Below are 21,971 nucleotides of genomic sequence, written 5' to 3'. Positions count from 1 at the left end.
TTTAAAAAAGCTAGACTAGACCTAGTCTAGTACACAAACCGACCTAGAGACATGAGGTAATTACATATTAGTAATTAGCCTCCATGTAGCTAATAAAAGCCACAGAATTTAGTTCAAGTCTACGCCACAACCCACACAGGCTGGGTAGACAATAACATCAGATAAAAGTCACAACAATACACATTAGATCTACTATCTAGGTTAATGAGCCGGCTTATGCCAGCCGCCATCTTGTACATAAAAGTACAACAAAATTAAAAATATTATCTGCCAACTACGCTTCAGAAACTACCAAAAAGAATCACTAATAAAATAAACATACATAAGAATATAAGATAATAAAATATTTACAAATAGACATAGTATAGAAAAACAATAAGGGGATTATTAGGGATAGCTGGGGGGGGGGGAAGGAAGGGGTGACGCTATCCAGCTCAATGGACCTTCCGGTTCCATCATAGACAATCATGGCTAATTAACTAGCCAGTGATGCCACTACACTAATCAGTCCACATCTAGACTATAACAGTAGATGTAGGAACAACTAATACAAATACAAACTAAAGAAATAAAATAAAAACATTTTCCAACTTACAGGCGGTCCCAGCTGAAATTACACTACACACAATTAACTCTACACCGGCACTACTGTCGGCACTGACCACTGGTCAAGACAAAAGAGAGCTCAACGTGGTTCCGGAGCTAGCTATAACTGGTCAGCGCGAACATATCGGAGAGCATGACGTCACGCTAATTACCTAAAACTAAACTGGACTACTGATTCCCCTAATTTGTACCTAGCCGTACGCTATAATAAAATCTAGAAAATTACACAAGACACGGACTACACAACATTATATACCAAATTAAACAGCATAAAAAAGAGAATCCTAAAAATTAATTTTACAAAAATACAAAAAGGAAGAAGAAAGATATTTATGTTCTAAACTCGTACAGGGACCCTATACAGCTTCTAGACTTACACTTAGACTGAAATTAGAAAATAACTACTAACCTAACCTAAGCGCTAAAGACAAAAATACGTAGAACTAATCGGGGACAAAGAAATGGAAACAGTGCCAACAACTCTAAGGCTAGTTAACTATTTTTAAAACTACTTTTCCTCTACGAGTAAAACACAAATAACAGAAAAAGACTAAAACTAGCAGAAGTTATAAATAGCGGAAACTACAAACACACAGCACTGACCTATGCAAGAAGAAAAGACACTAAATTAAATTATTCTAGCCTGGCCTATATAAAGTAAATAGGTCGAAATACAGATAAAAATAGATAACAAATAGACCTGGGATCGCCAGCTCACACATATAAATAACAAAAAAAATTTGTATATGACTTTGTTCTTAACCAAATTCTAAAAAAAATTTAAACTATGAGGAACACGAGGTCTTTCACGCGTGACTGATTGTTCTAATGGGAACAAGTTGACGTAAGCATTCCCCGGAGTGAGCCCAGAAGTGATTCATGGGGGTCCTAACTTTTTATTTATACCTTTACCTGCTTTCCTCCAACATAGGAATTGGTATCATTTGAGATAAACGTATTTAGTTGTTTCTCTGCTGAATTCTTGCAGGTAAAAGTAGACATGCATGTTTTCTGTTGTTAGTGTAAATAAGTGTATTTAGGATAACCCATCTAAACTATCAAGGTAGGCTATATCGACAGTCTTTCTTAGTAGGGTCGATTGTTATAGGCCTAATCGTAAAACCTGAAATGCGATGGATGTAATTATCTTCTCTTTCGAAGCAACGTCTGTAAACGATAAGATAAGATAGTGAAAGGCAAGACGGTTGAGCTAATATTTTAGCTTACACCATATTTTGTCTTTAAATTTGTGCATATAAATAAGAAATGTCGTTGATTAATTTTTGTAAGTATAAAATTATCGTAACCAAAAAGCGGTTTTAAAGAGTTAACAAAACTTGGATGATTCTTAAAAACAATTGAAATTTATTTTAATACATGAATTTTTGTTAATATTGTAAAATGGGGTGAACACGATTTCTGAAATGGTGAAATATGTGTATTGTAGAATTTCGGTAACATATTTGGTGAATGCATGGATGTGTTGAGAAAATAAAGTTTTCTTTACTAGATCTCACAGTAAAATGCATTTCATTTTATGGAAACAGGAGAAACGAGTAACGAAATACAGGTCAAACAAAAAAAGACAGACAGCCACAGGCTTTACTAGTAAAGACAGACCGCCGCAGGCTTTACTAGGAAAGACAGACAGCCGCAGGCTTTACTAGCAAAGACAGACCGCCGCAGGCTTTAGTAGGAAAGACAGACAACCGCAGGCTTTACTAGCAAAGACACACCGCCGCAGGCTTTACTAGTAAAGACAGACCGCCGCAGGCTTTACTAGGAAAGACAGACAGCCGCAGGCTTTACTAGGAAAGACAGACCGCCGCAGGCTTTAGTAGGAAAGACAGACAGCCGCAGGCTTTACTAGCAAAGACAGACCGCCGCAGGCTTTACTAGGAAAGACAGACAGCCGCAGGCTTTACTAGCAAAGACAGACCGCCGCAGGCTTTAGTAGGAAAGACAGACAGCCACAGGCTTTACTAGCAAAGACAGACCGCCGCAGGCTTTACTAGTAAAGACAGACAGCCGCAGGCTTTACTAGTAAAGACAGACAGCCACAGGCTTTACTAGTAAAGACGGACAGCCACAGGCTTTACTAGTTCAGACAGACAGGTCAAAAAAGTAAAGACAGACATGTCTTTACCTGTACTACAAGTAAAGACATGTCTAATTGACAAATAAAGACAGGTCTAGCGCTTGCAAGTAACAGACTGGTCTAACAAATAAAGACAGAATGTCTAGCAAGTACAAGACAGGTCTAACAAATAAAATAATGACCCATATAGGTCTTACAAATGAAAATAGATAAATGGGTGGAAAGAAAAGTTAATAGCTAAGAGAGAGGCTCAGTCTCGCTCTTAGATACGAACTTAATAATATTCATCGATTCTCAGACCTGTCATTTTAACTATACCGACCTAGGACGACAAACTCGACACTAATAATATGTCATAGTAATGAGGCCAATAATGCACAAACTATTTCGGCCTCTTTGGAATGGGGGGGGGGGGTCCATATAAATGTTTACATTACGTGTTTTGAGCCACATCAACGACAATATCGTTGAATCTAATGGAAGCAAGCCTTTTCGTGTATTTTATGCAAGAAAATCAGAAGATTTCAGGGCCAGATGTAGTCCGCGAGCCGAGTTTATTCCTCACTGTTTCTAGGCTATAATTTGGTACGTTTAATTAAAACAATCGTAGTTTTTTTAAATCCTAAATAGACCTAGATCTATGTAAGCCTTAGAATCTTTACACCTCGCTCGCTGGAGTGTGTAGCCATGTTCACGTCTGCTTCACTCAAGTCACACTAAGTGCTAGATCTAATAGTCATCACTAGCTCTTAACAACTTGATTGACAGTGAGACACTTCCCATGACCTAACACTCTATCAGTGACATTTTCGGGAAAATGTATTGGGCTTAATAATAGCTAAATATAGCTTAATAAAATTTCCGTTTTCAGTTAACTTGTTTAGATAAAAATCGGGAATATCCATTTATGTGTTATTTTAAAAAAAAAAGGAAAGAAGAGTTGTCAGACTAAAGTGGACATGTGTAGAATTAGATAGGGTGTTGTTTTTTGTTTTTGGGGAAAGGGGGGGGGGAGAGACTAGACAAACAAAATAATCACTTATTAGTTTCTTTCAAAAACGAAATTTATTGTAAAGACCAATTTCTTTTTTTAAAAATCCAATTCTTATCAGTAAGCCACCAATTAAGGGCCCGACATATACTTCTAGATATTTGAATGTGACAATAACATACAAAAACAACTCACGAAATACTTACACACACGCAAACACACAGTCACACACACTCGTTAGATTACGATTCGAAAAATTAAATTAGAAGTAATTTTGGTCGCAGTCTCATTAAGTGGTCAAGTCCCAGTTCGGTATAGAGACCCGATATCTGTAACTGACTCCTAAAATCCTTCATTTCAGCTAAGTCCTCAGAAGTATCGTCCGAGTTTAGACCATGTACCAGTGTCAGAAACATTTATCAGAACAACACAGTCGTGAGATCAAGGCTTATGACAAGAGTCGGGACATCCCTCTACAAGTCGGAATAGTCATCGGGGTGCTTTCTGTGGCCACATCTGCTGCAAGTAAGATTTTGTTTTTAAATGACTTAAGCCAATTCATTTAAGATTCGAGGTCACAATGCCATCAACACAAGAGGATGTCCCACTGCCAAGTTACCCTTTTGGAAGCAGAACATATCAATTAGATCTGATTAGATAGTTAGATGAGATCTTCATCTTTACCTATCCCTTAGTCTGTTTGACAGTTGGGGCACCACATGAGATATGTTAACCGTTTTTCTCCATTCCTCTCTATTTCAATGACAGGCATGTCCATTCTTTCATGTTGTCTTCCCATCGCTTTTTCTATCTGCTTCTTCTTTTTCCTGATACTGTTCCCTGTAGGAAGGTTTTTTTTTTTTGCAAGCCCTGAGGACATTGTGATATGGCCATAGAGCTTTACTTTTTTTTTTTTTTTTTTTACAGTAGTTAACAGATCGCTGACCTAACCCTGTCTCTAATCTCTGCATTTTTTGATGCGGTCTTTGTATGTGATACCTAGGATCTCTTTTGTAGCATCTCAATTCCATTGCTAGGATCCTCCTCTCTTGCTCTGCAGTCAGTGTCCAAGACTCACAAGCATATAAGAATGTGGCCATGACCAGGGAGCGCTTCAGTCTGATTTTAGTGTCGATTGTTATGCCTTTGTCTTTCCTTTTTATTTTGAATTTTGCAAGTGCCACTATGGATGAGATATACTTGTGTTGTCTTTATATGAGAAAAGATGAGTCCTTGTAATCATAACAAATTTCCGTAAGGATCAATAAAGCAGTCTTAGTCTTAATCTTAGTCTTAGTCTTAGTCTTAGTCTTAGTCTTACTTCTCTTGAAGTGATCAATGTGAATGTGTTCCCCAGGTATTCTCTCCAGTTTCTCAGTGTTTTCTCTGGAGGCCTACAGGTCTGATGTGGACTCTCAGTGGATGGCGTTAGTACCAGTAAGTGCTTGTCTGTAATAAGCAGTGGCGTAGCTCACTTTGATTGGAAGTAGAAGTAAGTTCATCTGAAATAGAGGGAAATGGGGGCTATTAACATAACAAGAGAGGGAAAAGGAAAAAAAAATGTCTTTGCTTTTCTTTTTTCTTTATATTGTTACAACAGCTCTATTCAACTCGTATCTTAGTGGAAATATCGTGGAAACTTTTCGGTGGGGAAAAACCTGGTCATGGATCTCGAAAATGGCAGGGAGAGGAGGGAATGTGGCAAGGTGAAGAAAGTTCCATCCTTTTATTTTTTTAATCTATCATTCATTAGTGGTTAAGAGAAAAATCTTCGCTCTATAAGTTGTATTATTTAATATATATTATATTATATTTATATTGTTAAAAAAATAAGTATTTTTTGTATGTTTTTTTCGTTTCAAATTGGAGTATTTATGAATGGCCGGTACCTCTGAATTCTTTTTTAATTACGAGTAACAGCAGCGACAGTCTCGCATTTATAATTTACAGGATAACAAAAAGAAACAAAAATACATCAATCATTATAATTTATTAAGATATATAAAATAATAAAAAGACGAATCTCTTTGAAGTCGTGAGATAAACATCTAGTGTCATAGCAACAAGAACGCATCATTTCTAACGTGTGTATGTAAACCAAAGACTATATATATAGTCTATGATGTAAACCAAGCCTCAACCAGGTCTAGCTTCTAACATTTAATAGTCTGTATGTGTTAGACTTTCGAAACGAAAAGGCCGCATCTCTAAATATATATTTGACTAAAATAATGCGATTAAAACCTAAATATTTTTCTAGTCATTATTTACTATCGCACAAGTTTTTTCTTGCTTTTAATGAACTAATTATGCATACTTCAACTTCTTCTTTGTTTCAGTTTGTTTTTCCAGCTGTAAGCGGTATCGCTACGGCATACAGACGACAGCTCTCTAATGTAAGTCACGTGACTGTTATTGTAATTAGTAAGTGTCACCACCTCAAAGTTGGTGCCATAGAGTAGAAACCCTAATTCTGTATTGTGTATGTTAATTCCATATTGTGAATCTTATTCACAACCCATGTTGCACTAAGGTGAACACTTTTGACCTTAGGTGAACCAGAGAGTTAAAGGCAGTCAGTCCACATAGAGATCTCGTAGCAAGCACTTGTATTGAGTCACTTAAGATATAAGCAGTAGAGTTAGATGTTTAAAGTAGTTGGTTATAGAATAAGTACTAAGTTGTGATATTCGTATATTACTGTTGGATTAATACTGACCATCCCTGGGTCGAATTGTATGGTGTATTCATTATGTGGTGTTATATTAAACTTAAACTTGTGTCTGCTACACCCAGCGTCATTGCATTATTCTGTGATTTGTAACAAGAACCCAATGTCACCACCACGCCTACATTGATAACCACAGCCACATTCATAACATATAAAATCACTCAGTGATATTTTATGGTGTCAGAAGTGTCAGCAAACAGCATTTATAGTGTCAGAAGTGTCAGCAAACAGCATTTATAGTGTCAGAAGTGTCAGCAAACGATATTTTATGATGTCAGAAGTCAGAACTGCTAACTTAAAGGATTTATGAGCACCAGAGGAACAAGTCAAGAATTTTTTCTATTGCTGTCAGAAGTATTTTAATACTACAGTTACTTACAGTAACATTTATACGGATATTTTTGAAGTTGGCAAGTGAACTATTTAGTTAACACATGAAAAAGTAACTCTAAAAAATATTTGTTTACAAATCATGACGCCACTCAACGAGCAAGAAAGCTAAAACCTGATTATTATAGACTCTACTATTTTTCTCATTTGGTCGTTCAGCGACACATTCAACATTATAGAGATGACCTAGATCTACATTTATTGAGACCAGCACACAATTTTTCAAGTGAGATCCACGTGATCCAAGAGTGACATTATTATTATCTTCAGCTAGTCTAACACTACTAACAGAAAACAGAGCTGAAATTGAAAGTTAACTGTGCCTACTATTTTAACTTGTACTTCAAGATTGAACTCTACATGAATTGCAACTAATCCAGAATTTATTAATTTTTTTTTGACTACACACTTGGTATCTAGATCTACTACTACATGTCATGTTGACCTGCCATGACAGTTACCATTAGCAAGCTATTTTTTCATCTGTGATGAACTGAACAATTTGAACTGTTCCTGTCTGAGCTGTATTTTCAACTTTTCCAGTTGACTACTGTCCTAAGTGTCATTTATCTGGAAGCCTGATTTATGTGGGTTGTATTTTTTTGTACACCAGTTGAGATAGCTTTAGGAGCACAGCATTGTTCAAAGTTACTTTTTAACATCCTAAGCGAAAGAGATCAAACATGATATGCTGAGACAACCTGGATACTACAGCCTGTGTGGGTGAAACTAGACAACCGTGATACTACAACCGGTGTGGGTGAAAATCTAGTACTACAAGTCATTCAAGTCATCGTTTGAAGACAGCTGATATATGGTCAGTCGAAGTAGCTGACATATTCAAGAACCATCTACATCGAGTGCTCGTCATAATTCTAATGACACACTCCTATTGTCGCTGTCTAACATCACATTTAATAAGAGAGCGCTCTCACTCTTAGACCTCTCTTGTCGTCACTACCTATGGTCATTTTTAGTTATTTATATTTGTTTCAGCAACTGTATGAAAATGGATTACCTGTCAAACATCTGAAGTATTTATTGGATTACTTATGAACTGTACCATTGTACTGTGGATTTAACAAGTGGATTACTTATGAACTGTACCATTGTACTGTGAATTTAACAAGTGGATTACTTATGAACTGTAACATTGTACTGTGGATTTAACAAGTGGATTACTTATGAACTGTACCATTGTACTGTGAATTTAACAAGTGGATTACTTATGAACTGTACCATTGTACTGTGGATTTAACAAGTGGATTACTTATGAACTGTACCATTGTGCTGTGGATTTAACAAGTGGATTACTTATGAACTGTACCGTTGTGCTGCGGATTTAGCAAGTGGATTACTTATGAACTGTACTGTGGACATATTTTATGTGGAGCATCACCGGAACTTTATGTACAAGTCAAGCATCAAGTGAATATTTAAGGGAAGTAACTTTAATTACCCTTTAGTATTAATGAATATTGATTAGTTCTCTCTGAACTACACCACAATTTTTTTCATTGTTTACATTTGTATTTATATATACATTTGACTTTAGGGACTAAATTTAATTATCTATTGAGTCTGAGCATTTATATTTTTTTCAAGTAAGCATCCAGGTATTGGTAGGGACTCTTTAGATAAAGTAAATACTTGATCGTATAGCTGTATTAGTTAAGTTTGTATTTCGTCAAGTATCTATCATATTGTTAAACTCTTGTATTGATATTGTCTTGTTTACATCTGTTGAATTTTCTTTTTGCGTCATAGTTATTACTCATTGTAATTCTTTTGTCTACTATTTCTACTATCTTGTAATGTCTCTTTAAAGCAGACTGTTTAGTATCTATAGTGTTTTTATGTTTGTCTAATTACTTATTAATATATATATTTATTTTACTTCTTATTTCAACCTATTTTTTATTATTATCAACACTACACTACACACTTGATACACTATGGGATATATTTTGATTTGAGATTGACAAGATTTATATTGTATATACTCTTCAAACACATTCAACTATTTTGATACTATTGATACATTGATCACTATTTATCAGACTAATAAGGCTCACATAATTGTGAATTATTTGTTGCAATAAATTTTTACATTGCAAGTGGAGATACTAAAAATACATAATCACATAATTGATCAGTAAAGTATTACATTACGAACTAGACAAAGTACCAAGAATAACTTAAGATACCTCATAACCTCAATGGTTTCGCAGAAAATATATATCTACTATTACCTGCAATTACTATTTGAGCTATAATAAGTATTTATCGTACAATATTCATTTACAACTCCTAGTGTACACATATCTATTAATTAACTATATTACTAATTTGAATCTTTGAAAATGGCTGAATATGAAAAACTAATAGAGATAGTGGATAAACTAAAGTTAAAAGAAGATGATAGAGCTGCATTCATAAAAATTGAAATAGATAGAATTAGAGTAGAAAAAGACAAGCAACGGGAAGAAAGGCTACATGAAAGAAGACTGAGAGAGAAAGAACAAGAAAACTTAGAGAAAGAAAAAGAACGCCAGCATGAAATAAAATTAAAAGAACATGAAGAAAAAATGGCCAAGCTAGCAAAAGAAAATAAAGACAATTCAGCAAGTCAAACTTCATCTCATCATCAGTATCATAGCAAATTTAGGAACTTTGACCAAAAAGAAGACACATTGGAAAATTTCATAATTCAATTTGAATACATCTGTCAAACAGCAAATATGAATAGTGCACAAATGGCTCAACAACTTCTAGCTAACCTAAGAGGTGAACCACTAAACATCATCGACACACTAACTATGGAGCAAAGAAAAGACTACAACACAGTAAAACAAAGACTTATTGAACATTTTGGCAAAACGGAGGAGCACTATCGAAAACTTTTTAGGGAAATAAAACTAGCCAAGAATGCAGATTTAAAAAGAACAATACATGACATGCGCCAGAACATGACAAAGTGGCTACAACTCGCAAACTGCAACTTAGATGACCCCAAACAGATATTAGATTTCTTTCTCATTGAGAATGTGTTAATAAATGTTACAAATGCAGCATTCTCATTCCTGAAGGAGAGAAAAATAAAAAATGAAGCTGAATTGATATCAAACTTAACAACATACAAAGACTCACACCCAAACATCACCATTGACAAAAGGGAATTGTACAATGTAGCTGCAACAGTGACAGAAAACCATCCAAGATCTACAAATAAATTTAAATATGCCAAGAGCATACAATGTTTTTTCTGTGGCATATTGGGTCACACCAAAGCAGAGTGCAGAAAGAGAATGGCATCAGAAAAACAGCAATATGTAAATAGAAACCATAAATATGGAAGAGATAACAGAACTTTCCAGAGCTTCAGTCCTAACTACAATAGATCCTATCAACAACAATATAACAGAAGAACATGGCAAAGCTACAGTCCAACTAACAGTAGATCACATCAAACAAACAGAAGATGGCAAAACAACAGAATGTCTAGAAGAGACCAATTTCAAGATAGACAACATACTTACCACAATAACAATCATACCAGACAAAACATAGCAGCTGTAGCAACTGAAAGACCAATAGAATATGAAACAGTAGCATATATACAGACAAAGGTAGCCAAATTAAAAGTGTATCCTGCCTATGTGGATGGCATTAAGGTATATGCATTACGTGACAGCGGCTGCACTTCAATCATTGTGAAGAAATCACTAGTAAAACCTGAACAGATACTTGAAGACAAGGTCACACTGACTTATGCAAATAAAGACTTATGGGAAGAATGTGAAACAGCATTAGTTTTCATTGAATCACCATGGTTCACTGGTCAACACAAAGCCATAGTAATGAACAACCCAGCTGAAGAACTAATTATAGGGAACATAGAGAATATAGTTGAACTGTCAGAAGAAGCCTTAGTAAAATGGGCTAATAGTGTGAATCAAGAAAACATTGAGTTAGCATCAACTACTAATTCACATGATTACAACAATGTCAGTATACATGAAGCAACTAAAGATAATCAGTCAATTACAAATGCAAATAAAATAGATGTAGAATGTCAAACTCATTTGCTAACAGAAGCATCTAAACTAAATAAAGATTGCCAAACAATTAACACACAAACAAATGATAGTGAAATACAAACAGATGAAATACAAATAGATGATAAAGATAAAGCTGAAAAACAAGAAATACAAAATGACATTAACACTAGCTCACCTAAAGTAATAATAACAGAGGAAATATTAGCCTTGACATTTAAAAATAGCAAACAGATAGAAGTATATGATCTAGAAGTCAATTATCAGGATGTTGTATGCATAGTTGATGAAGAATCCACAATCACTTTTGTAGAGCCCAATTTAGTAGAAAAAGAAGATTATTTGAATGATATAGCCATTGTAACCTTACCAAACTCTAGAAAGATAGAATGTAAAACTGCCATGGCTGAAATCAAATCACCATTTATAAAAGGGAAAATAAAAGTTGTAATACTTGAAAATACTATCAGTCCAGTAATTATTGGATCTTATCCAAAAGTTAAAGTGCATCAAAAGCCAGTAATACATAAAACAATATGGTTTTATGACCTATCTGATTGTGATTTCCAGAAAGAAATTTTTCAAATAGTACAAGAAATAACTTGTGATTTTGGATATAAAAAAGTTTGGAAACATCCAGAACTTGGAGAGTCAATGTGGGTACAAATAAAAAACTTTGGCCATTACAAAGAGTTATTACATAAAATATATGGAACACCAATTAAGGGACTCACAATTAATATCAGTGTTGTTGACTTAATACATCGCATCTGGTAAACATTGAGCATTATGTTGTAAATATTGAGCATTATTTTGTAAACAATGAGTACTATTTGTAAACATTGAACTAGAAACCATTTTTTAAAAAAAAACTCCATTTGTAAACAATTTTTGGAATTTGATTACTACATTGTAACCAACAATTTTTTTTTCACATTCTTTTGTCAACAAGAATAACATTTTTGTACTCAACAATGTAAACAAACATTGAATTTTTTCCAAACTTATTCAGTACCTAGCTTAATTTTTTTCCATACAATGTAAACATTATTTTTTCCCATTGTATTGAGAACAACTGTGACAAATTTTTTTCTACAGCTATTGTAAACAAGATTGGAATTTTTTTACTATGTCATTTATCACAATTATATAACTTAGTCACATTTTTCAATACTATTGAAAAAGGAGATTGATTCATAATGTAACTTATTTATTCAATGTCAATTAGTGTAATGAAATATTGACATACACTTGTATTTTTTTGAAAACATTTTTGTCAAACTATTCTTATGGACTATATTTTTGTAACAATCATTGATGTAAACAAGAAGATTGTTGTACAAACTTTTTGATATTTCAAGTGCTGAAAGAGACACTTGATATTATTCTTTTAAATTGGACTTACACATTTTTTCACAACAGATTAAAATAAATACAACTAAACCATTATGATGTTATGCTTGTATGTATATGCTTGAACAAATTAATGTAAACTCAAAGATTGTATCACAACTGACACATTTTCTCAGTTAAATTTTTTTTGACAAAAGAGTTTTTTGAACTTTGTACTCAATAATTATTTGATAAACAATGTAACATTAAACTTTTGCCATTACTAGCTACAAATTGTTTGAACTGTCATATGGAGAAATACTTAATTGAAACATAAGGTGCATGCAACAAGCACTATGAAAGATATTTATTTTGATTTGATGTTCATACTTTTGAGCAAATATTTTGATACTTGAATTATACATATTTACTTGTGTAATATTAATGCACAACAATTTTTTATGGAGATGTCAAACCTCATATTGAAGTAAACAGATACATTGAATTTGTAACAATGATCATTAATCAATTTGATCTTGAATTTTGACACATATTTTGAATTTTTCTATACTTATCACTTACATATTGAGACTTACTTGTAACATTTTCTACATGATTTGTACATATTGTACTATTGGTGTCAAAAAACCAGACTTCTAACATTGCTATAGTGTCAAAGATTTTTTATAAATAGATGTTGTGAATAAAAACTTGTATTAATTTTTCACATTGTGACATAGGAGATTGTCATTGAAATTTTTGTCACACTTTGCACATATTATTATGAAAAAGACTTGTAAATATTGAACACATTAGAACATTGATGTATATATTAGAACTACATATAAAGAATTATTTGGGATGTTAAGTATTTGACTCAGAGAATTATTTAAATTGCCTTACAAGAATATGATGGATTAGAGAATTTTGCCCTTGTATGAATTTTTTTGATTCAGCAAATATTTTGTGTAACACTGTCATATTATATATTTTATTGCAAGTTTGTAGTTCTATTTGAACTCTGCAATTGTACATTTCATAGACCCCAAGAATTCCAATTGATCCTACTTATGATAATTATGTCGTCAAGCTGAAAAAAATTTCTTCAAAATTTTTTTCAAAAGGGGGGTGATAGGTAATGTCACCACCTCAAAGTTGGTGCCATAGAGTAGAAACCCTAATTCTGTATTGTGTATGTTAATTCCATATTGTGAATCTTATTCACAACCCATGTTGCACTAAGGTGAACACTTTTGACCTTAGGTGAACCAGAGAGTTAAAGGCAGTCAGTCCACATAGAGATCTCGTAGCAAGCACTTGTATTGAGTCACTTAAGATATAAGCAGTAGAGTTAGATGTTTAAAGTAGTTGGTTATAGAATAAGTACTAAGTTGTGATATTCGTATATTACTGTTGGATTAATACTGACCATCCCTGGGTCGAATTGTATGGTGTATTCATTATGTGGTGTTATATTAAACTTAAACTTGTGTCTGCTACACCCAGCGTCATTGCATTATTCTGTGATTTGTAACAAGAACCCAATGTCACCACCACGCCTACATTGATAACCACAGCCACATTCATAACATATAAAATACAACGGTGACAGTAAGTAATTGCTAGATTTCGTTAGATCTATATAGTATGTGTGATGTAGAAAGATGTCTGCCATTGGGCAGACTGGGCGCTATAGTTTTGGTCAGCAGCCTGTCTAGGAGACGGAAACTCTCTGATATAACACCTACGGCTATCTGTGGTTTACAGGGTTTAGGGTGCAGACTTCTGTGCTACTGTGGACTGCATTTAGTTTAAAGAGTGGTATTGGTCTGCGCGAGCCAATGGACTTCATTCACCAATCGTAAACAAAATACATTTAGCCACGTGGTGCTTTATCTCTTCTATATAATTTACGATCTCATGTTTAATTCATGATGGTTGTCACGTGACAGTTTTTTTTTATTGTTTTATCAATAAGATCACGTGACTAAATTTTGTTTGTTTACGATTGGTGAATGAGGTCCATTTATCACTTTAAAAATAATCTGCGCAGGCTGGAGGCAGTGCAGTAATTAGCCCACCATTCGTTGATTGGCCAAATTTTAATTAATTATAAACATAGCAGATTTTCGCGTAAAATAGTCTGGGCCTTAGAGATTGAGACAAAGTCAGCTTTATTGATCCTAATTGGAAATGGGACCTTTTTTTTTAAACCCAAAAAAACAAAAAAACATTCCCTAGAAGAGAGAAAAGACCAAAACAATGGAGAAGTTCAGTGAGTGATTGCAGTCAACGGTTGGCGCTGATACAGTCTCACAGAGTATAGCTGGGTGGCTGCCTGGTCGTTCGGACTGGTTCTAGGTTCAAACCTTGCCCGCCCCCTCCCCCGTCATCCTGCGGGAGGTTTGGACTAGGAAGTAAATTATTTTCATCTCTGAAGGAACATCCGAAACATGTGAAACATTTTACAAACATTTGACAAACAAACATTTTACAAACCAACATTTGACAAACAAACATTTAACAAACCAAAATTTTACAAACCAACATTTTACAAACCAACATTTGACAAACAAACATTTAACAAACCAAAATTTTACAAACAATCATTTGACAAAGAAAGATTTGACAAACAAACATTTGACAAACAAACATTTGACAAACAAACATTTAACAAACCAACATTTTACAAACAAACATTTGACAAACAAAGGTTTTACAAACACATTTTTTACAAACAAACATTTGACAAACAAACATTTGACAAACAAACATTTTACAGAACTAAACCTTTTTGTACTGTTAAGTTTCTCCTCAATGGAGACAAAGTCTAAAGCCTCCCACCTCGCTACAACTTGACTTAGACAGGGCCCGGCCTTTAAAGGTAGCTTTGAAGAAGCGGATATCTTCTAAAACTTATCCGATTTTGCTGAGATATCTTTATACAAACAATTCATTCAATTATTTTAGGTTTGTGTGTGTGTGTGGTTATTGAAGCTCTTTTGTAAGAGTTGATAGTGGGTTAGGGAGTACAAGGAGGCTGAGTGGTAGAGCGCATGGCTCCCGAACCGTGGCTTCTGGGTTCGAATCCTGGTGAAGGCTAGGATTTTTTATTTCGGGATCTTTAGGGCGCCTCTGAGTCTAATGGGTAGCTGACATTAGTTGGGGAAAGGTAAAGGCGGCTGGTCGATGTGCTGGTCACATGACACTCTCGTTAACCGAAGGTCACGGAAACAGCTGACATTTACATCATTATGCCCTATAGATCGCAAGGTCTGAAAGGGGAACTTATAGCGGGTGTGCCGAGTGTAATATCATAACATTCCAACTAAAATTAAACTCAAAACGTGAACATAACATGTTGTCTTTCCATCACATCATCTGTATTTGTTTTTCAGTTACTTCCCCTAATTTTGTCTCTCTCTCTCTCTTTTCCCTAAAATCTTATCCTCTGCCTAACACTCCCACCTCTCTTTTTCTCTATCTCTTTCTCTTCCTCTCTCGTACAATCTCTCTTTCTCTTCCTCTCTCGTACAATCTCTCTTTCTCTTCCTCTCTCGTACAATCTCTATCTCTTTCTCTACCTCTCTCGTACAATCTCTATCTCTTTCTCTTCCTCTCTCGTACAATCTCTCTTTCTCTTCCTCTCTCGTACAATCTCTCTTTCTCTTCCTCTCTCGTACAATCTCTATCTCTTTCTCTTCCTCTCTCGTACAATCCCTCTTTCTCTTCCTCTCTCGTACAATCTCTCTTTCTCTTCCACTCTCGTACAATCTCTCCCTCTTTCTCTTCCTCTCTCTCTCTCTCTCTCTCTGCAATGATATATTGTATAAGTTATCTATTTACACATTGAAACCAATTCAATGCACTTCTGTCCACAGCTAGGTGTACACATCTGTCTGATACTGGCTACCACACTTGTGGGCAGTGTTGGGTATGGCTTCTCCATTGACCCAGTGTACACTAAGATGGACAACTGCACGTAAGTAAGCAAGTTAAACAACCAAGGCTCTACTCTAATGACCGGTTGGTCCAGGCCTCAACTGATACAATACAAATGTTTGAGATTTATAATAATAATAATAAAAATCTTGTCTTCGAGTCCGAAAATCAATGAGGAATGCTGTATTTCCCGTGGCAACGCAGCCCCACATCCAGGGCAAGCATGCCAAGCATAACCATTGTCCGCCGGTGGTCGATTAAGATTTTCTTTTCCCGTCTGCGTCTGTCCTCGGCAGCGGATTTTCTTTTTGCTGAGATTTATAACAAACATCTTAAAGGAATATTTACCAATGTAGCCACCTCCTGTAGGTCCTATAAAAAAAAAAAAACATGAACGGATACTATAGCATTATAAAGGGGGGATATCATCGTAAGGGAAGTAATCATGGTAATTACGTGATTACCGTTCTTTACTTTCTATTATTTTTTTTTTACTATAATTGGTAAAGATAGAAGATTTTTAAATTAGATCAATTTTTTGCTTTCGTAAAATAAAAACATGTAGGTCATAGTCGGGCACCTCAGCTACTAGTATAAAAGTAAAGTTCCCCTTTCAGACCTAAAGGTCTATTGGGCAGAGGATATAAAGGTCATCCGTTTCTGTGACCTACGGTAACGAGGGTGTCATGTGGCCAGCAAAACGACCAGCCGCCTTTACTTTTCCACAACTAATGTCAGTGTACCCATTAGAGCTGGGTGGACTCAGGAGGCGCCCAAAGATCCCGAAATAAAAAAATCCCAGTCTTCACCAGGATTCGAACCCGGCAAAAGAAAAAAAAAAGGATATAAATAATGTTAAAGAAATATTGTTAGCTTTTTTCAATGCCATATGGTTAATGTAATTGTTTAACTCTATCTCTCCGTAATTATTTACCACATTCTGCTGGAATCAACGCTGGTATCGTCAGTTAGGAGAGAAAGAGTTAAAATTGTGGACGTACAGTACATAGATTTTGTATGGAATGTGAAACTAAAAAGCAGAGGAAGTGATACAATGAAACAGGTGATTGTCACGGATCAAAGGTTTGGAACTCCTTCCCCATTGATCTCAGACTGACAACATGCTACACCACTTTTAAGAAGAACATTAAGACCTATCTGTTTAAAACTTTTTTAGATTAGCTGTCGTGTTTGTGTTTGTAATGTTATTACAGCGCCTTGAGCCTACATTTTGTTTGTTAACAGCGCTTTATAAATAAAATTATTAAATAAGTAAATACATAAGTAAATATCATTCGTTACTTGGTACAGGAATTTCTAGTGTCTGTTTTTTTTTTTTGTTGTTGTTTTTTTTTCTTATTTTGCACGTAGAAAAATGTTTTTCGTCGATTTTTTTCTTTTCTAGAGAGTTTATGAGAGAAGGTTACCATGGCAACGACTGTAGGAGGGAGTCAATGGTGATGATCTACATAGTGATAGGTGGAGTGACCATCGCAATGAATATATGCGGGCTGATTGCGTCTTTCGTCGCCTGCCATGTAGCTTTGGTGAGTTGAGAATATGCATTATGATCATTCGGTAGTCGGGCAAATGTCCGGTTGACCGGTACCCAACATACACTAGTGTGACCACCGAATGGGCCACATGTTAACTCCGTAACAATGGATCTAGTCTATTTTAGTGGGAAACGTGGTCGAGAGGCTAAGTACGCTTGAACTTGGCTTGGCCTGGCTACCTATGAAGGGGGCTCGAGGTTCGATGTGTTTACTGAGCGCCTAAAGGCAGCACAGAAAACTGTCTTCCAGATACCCTCCCCCCCCCCCAACTGGTCCACACATGAGATTGGACCATAGCGCTGTGAGCATGCTATAAGCATGAAAGCAAAGAAGCGGCTATAATAAATATCCCAAGCTATAATTTATTTTATCTATTTTTAAAGTTTTTTTTTAGCGGAAATTCCAACACTCTTCTCAAATGTATTCGTTGTATTCAGTAAAGAGTTGAACACAGAAACAGACGTTTATGAACATTTCGCTGAACTATAAGAGAAGACCTTGATTGTGCAAACTCAGTGGAAAGACCTATAAAACACTGAACCATAGGCCTAATATTCAAATACAAAAACAAAATCTAATAAAATACTCAGAAAGACACAAAGATAAAGGCACATTCCTCGTTCCATATGCTAGGACAAATGCTCCTTCTTCCCTAGTGCTATTAAAGCATGGAATGGGTTGCCTGAGCTAGCCAGGAAAACCAGTGACTTGGCAGAATTTAGGTCATTGGTTAATATGCATGACTAAATGCATGACGCGTAGGACGTAATCATCTTCTTTTTTTTTTTTTTTTTTAAGTAACGTCTGTATTTTATAAGATAAGAAGATAAGATTACAAGAATAAAAAAGAGAAATTATAAACAACCGTTAGCTTCATAAAGGAGAAATGGATTTTTTTAAAAAGCTTATTTATATCAACTCTCTGTCTGCCTGTCTGTCTGTATGGTAAAATAATTGTACACGCTGTTTCACCCACACCCAATCTCGGATCAAGCTGAAATGTTGCACAATTATACAACACAACAATGAATTTTAAAAAAATAGTTAATAAACTCTTGGTAATAATTTTATTTTGTTTGCTATCTTGAACAAGGGAAATAAATCGTACTTGACAGATGTGGTGGTATAAGTTAAATTAGTCCCCTTGAGGAATCGTGAGCTCTGAGGGAACATAGAGAGTAGCATAGTGATTTCTGTGCAACTAAGCACATTTTTTGGGTGTGTGGTGCCTGAGTGGCAGAGTGCTTGGGATCTTGGGTTCGAAGACTGGGATTTTGAATTTCGAGATTTTGAGAACGCCCATGAGTCCTGCCAACTCTAGTAGGTACTCTAAAGACAGTTGATCGTTGTATTGGACACATGACACCCTTGTTAACGGTTGTCCATAGAAAGATATAACCTTTACATCATCTGCCCTGTACACTGAGAATTATTTCATTAAAAACTCTAAAAAGGGTATCTAATTAGGTTGATATTTTAAAAGAGGGCATACTAATATTCATTGTTATAATAGTTTTCCTAGTATAACTCCTTGACCTGCATTATCTCCCCACGTTACCTCTGTTCCAGCGACGCCGCGCCCAGAGAAGACAAGAGAGTGAGCTAACATCACCAGGAGGCGACAACATTGTTAAACAAAGTCCTGTCTACAAGGGCGACAGACGCGATACACCCGAGGATCTAAGCAAGAAGAAAGATGACGCCATTGTCCTCTTGCGTTCCCAAGTCATCTAGATCTAGAAATCTAATAGCTTGGCAGCATTTTCGCAGAGAACCGTCAAGGATGGTTCGCAGGCGTTTTGTTCTAGCGTGGTGTGTTTAGTGAATTCAAGATGTCCTAACAGCGCCATAGACGTTAACAAATCTACATTGTATATTTATATGTTCATAAAATGAAGTTTGAAATAAAGATGTGTATTAAATTATATGTCCATGGTATATATTGTAAGTATTACTAAAAACATCTAGTTGATTAGGGAATGGGGGAAAGGGAAATAAGTCTCTTTCATCATGTCCTTGTAACAACAGGATGTTAGCCCTTGGAATATATATATGTATGCAAGAAGTTTTTTTTTTTCAATCTTAATATTCAAACATGATCCAGAATAAAATACAAAAATATTTTAATTTACTGAAAAAATCTATACAATGGGAAGCGTGTATACAAAGTTTTTTTTTGTTTTTTTTTTTGGAAAGCTTATTGCAACCGTTAACTATATAATCTATGTCTAGACTGAAAACACAGCTAAATTCTGTGTCCAAATAAATTGAGATATATGAATGTAAATGTGGAGTTCTTCTCATTAGCTTACCTTTTTTTAAAAAGTATTTCTTAGATTTTGCTTGTTTCTCTGTTTGATTGCTTTCCTTGGTTGGCTGAGATCATTGACCGTTGTTTTTCCCAGTGCCTCTTCTCACCACAAAGTGAGGTCTAGAGTTATGTCTTCCCAATCTCTTTTATCATTACCCACCGCTTTAAGATCACGTTTCATTACTTCTACCTAGCGGAGGTAATGGGTTGTGTTGGCAGAGTGCTAAAACACTTGGCTTCCAAGACGAGCGGTCTCGGGTTCGAATCTAGCGAAAAACTGGCACTTTTATGAATATCGGGACATTTAGGGCGCCCTTGATTCCACTCAACTCTAATAAATACTCGACTAATCTTGGGTTAAAGAAAAGGTTGTTGCTGGTTGTGCTGGCCATGTGATACGTTACCTATCGGCCATAGAAATAGATTAAAGGGATGGCTGTCTGGTCGTGCGGTTTGCGCGCTGGACTGTCGTTCGGATTTATCGACGGTCGAGTGTTCAAACCCTGCCCGCTCCCATCCCCCGTCGTCCTCCGGGAGGTTTGGACTAGGAAGTAAACTATCTTCAACTCTGAATGAACATCCGAAACATGTCAAACAAAACCAACAAATCATCTGCCCCATAGACCGTAAGGCAAGGCGGCCTTAGGCATAGGCAAACTAGGTCTCCGATTGTTTGGGGCCTCGAACATGACTCTAAACAATGTTTCAGAGAAGAAATAGCGGAACTTGTCCTCAATGTTGTTGTTGGAATACACTAGGTTTTATGTTGTTGTTTTTTTTTAAATAAATTTTGTATTTTTAGTTGTTGCTGTTTATTTTTTCCTGTTTTTTTTCTCTCTCTCATGGTGCCACCAATTTCACTTCACCTAGGCACTCGCAATTTATTTAAGGCCGGCCCACCTCAAGGTCTGAAATGAGTAATTTACTCTTAATTGTTTCAATGGTAAAAGTGGGGACGACAAATCCATTATTTTGTTATAGCGGTTCGAGGGGTTTCAAAGGCCCAAATATGACTCGCGGGTCATAGGTTGTGCATCACCTATTTAAACTTGTAAACTGAGTTCGAGATGAGGCCATACCGTTGCAGGCGCAATAATAGGCTGAACCCTATCTCTATAATAAAGAGCTGTGAAACCTGACCTGAAGAAGGTTACTGGTCTAGATCATCCTTTACTCCCCCGCCCCCTCCATACACATCCGTTTCCAGTCCATTATATGATATCAGTTTTAAATCAGCATTTGAAAACACGACTACAGAATACGCAAGCAGTTTTCTGGATTTCAGTAACCCCGGGGTCACGTGACGAGTGACGTCAATGTTCCAGAACACTGCTCCCAAAAATAAGATCCTCAATTAGGTGATCGTGTGTGTGTGTGTTTGCTCGTGTAGACATTTATGTATTTTTTAAAAATGTAAATGAGAAGGAGGAGGGGGGGGTATGACGTGTTTCTAAAATTTTTTGAAGCTGGGGGCGAGGGGAGGGGGATCATGCGTCAACGTAGGGCGGAATTCAGATTTCCACGGCGCTTGAGCGATAAAGATTGACCAACATTAACTTCTAAAACTAAACTTGAGATTGTGTAGAGAAAATTGTTTCAAGTCAGACATGTTTCACATAGTCTAAGTCTATGTCTGAAGCCTTTACTCTCCAAAACAAATAGCTTGCATTCTTACTTACCTCTCTTGATTGGTTTACAGAAATACACGTGAACTTGGAGAGTATTTTTTTGAATGACGTCATTTAGTTCTTTTAAGAATATAATGTTGAATAAGAGTCGTACTAGGAGGGAAGCTGACAAGGATCAAGACATAATGTGTGCGTGTGTGTGTGTTGACACTCAATGAGATGTGTGTTGTGTCTGTTCTATTTATATGGAATGTTGTTGTTTTTTAATTGTAGAGAAGAGTCTGTACTTTCTATATTTCTTCAGCCATGATCAACAAAATAGTCCTAA

The 21,971-nt window shown here is 35.7% G+C and overlaps 2 protein-coding genes across 4 annotated transcripts in view; one reads left to right on the top strand and one right to left on the bottom strand.

Moving 5' to 3' along the window:
* LOC106072397 (5'-nucleotidase domain-containing protein 1-like) overlaps positions 1 to 3,490 on the bottom strand; it is a 30,644-nt gene extending 27,154 nt beyond the window's left edge. Inside the window, exon 1 of one of the 2 annotated variants that reach the window (XM_056032026.1) lies at positions 3,142 to 3,490. The gene's annotated coding sequence lies outside the window, so the exon portion shown is untranslated. The remainder of the gene's footprint in view (positions 1 to 3,141) is intronic. The other variant, XM_056032027.1, reaches the window with a different exon arrangement.
* On the top strand, positions 1,479 to 20,369 carry LOC106072395 (uncharacterized). Of its 2 annotated transcripts, none has more exons than XM_056032028.1 (7): positions 1,479 to 1,594; positions 4,057 to 4,220; positions 5,053 to 5,132; positions 6,035 to 6,091; positions 16,088 to 16,188; positions 17,554 to 17,695; positions 19,274 to 20,369. In XM_056032028.1, exons 2-7 carry the CDS (start codon positions 4,091 to 4,093, stop codon positions 19,436 to 19,438), a joined length of 675 nt encoding a protein of 224 aa, XP_055888003.1. In that variant the 5' UTR covers positions 1,479 to 1,594; positions 4,057 to 4,090; the 3' UTR covers positions 19,439 to 20,369. The 2 variants fall into 2 exon arrangements, with proteins under 2 accessions (XP_055888003.1, XP_055888004.1); XM_056032029.1 differs by lacking the exon at positions 1,479 to 1,594 and adding an exon at positions 1,651 to 1,669.
* The last annotated feature ends 1,602 nt before the right edge of the window (positions 20,370 to 21,971 follow it).

Source organism: Biomphalaria glabrata, chromosome 6, assembly GCF_947242115.1.
Source record: "Biomphalaria glabrata chromosome 6, xgBioGlab47.1, whole genome shotgun sequence".
In the NCBI taxonomy this organism is placed as follows: Eukaryota; Metazoa; Mollusca; class Gastropoda; family Planorbidae; genus Biomphalaria; species Biomphalaria glabrata.
This window is presented reverse-complemented; position numbering and strand designations above follow the sequence as displayed.

Excerpts from the sequence above, each read along its gene's own strand:
- LOC106072395 (XM_056032028.1), top strand. The coding sequence starts at position 4,091 with ATGTACCAGTGTCAGAAACATTTATCAGAACAACACAGTCGTGAGATC. Across the intron at positions 6,092-16,087 it reads ACAGACGACAGCTCTCTAAT|CTAGGTGTACACATCTGTCT; the intron begins GTAAGTCACGTG and ends TTCTGTCCACAG. Across the intron at positions 16,189-17,553 it reads ACTAAGATGGACAACTGCAC|AGAGTTTATGAGAGAAGGTT; the intron begins GTAAGTAAGCAA and ends TTTCTTTTCTAG.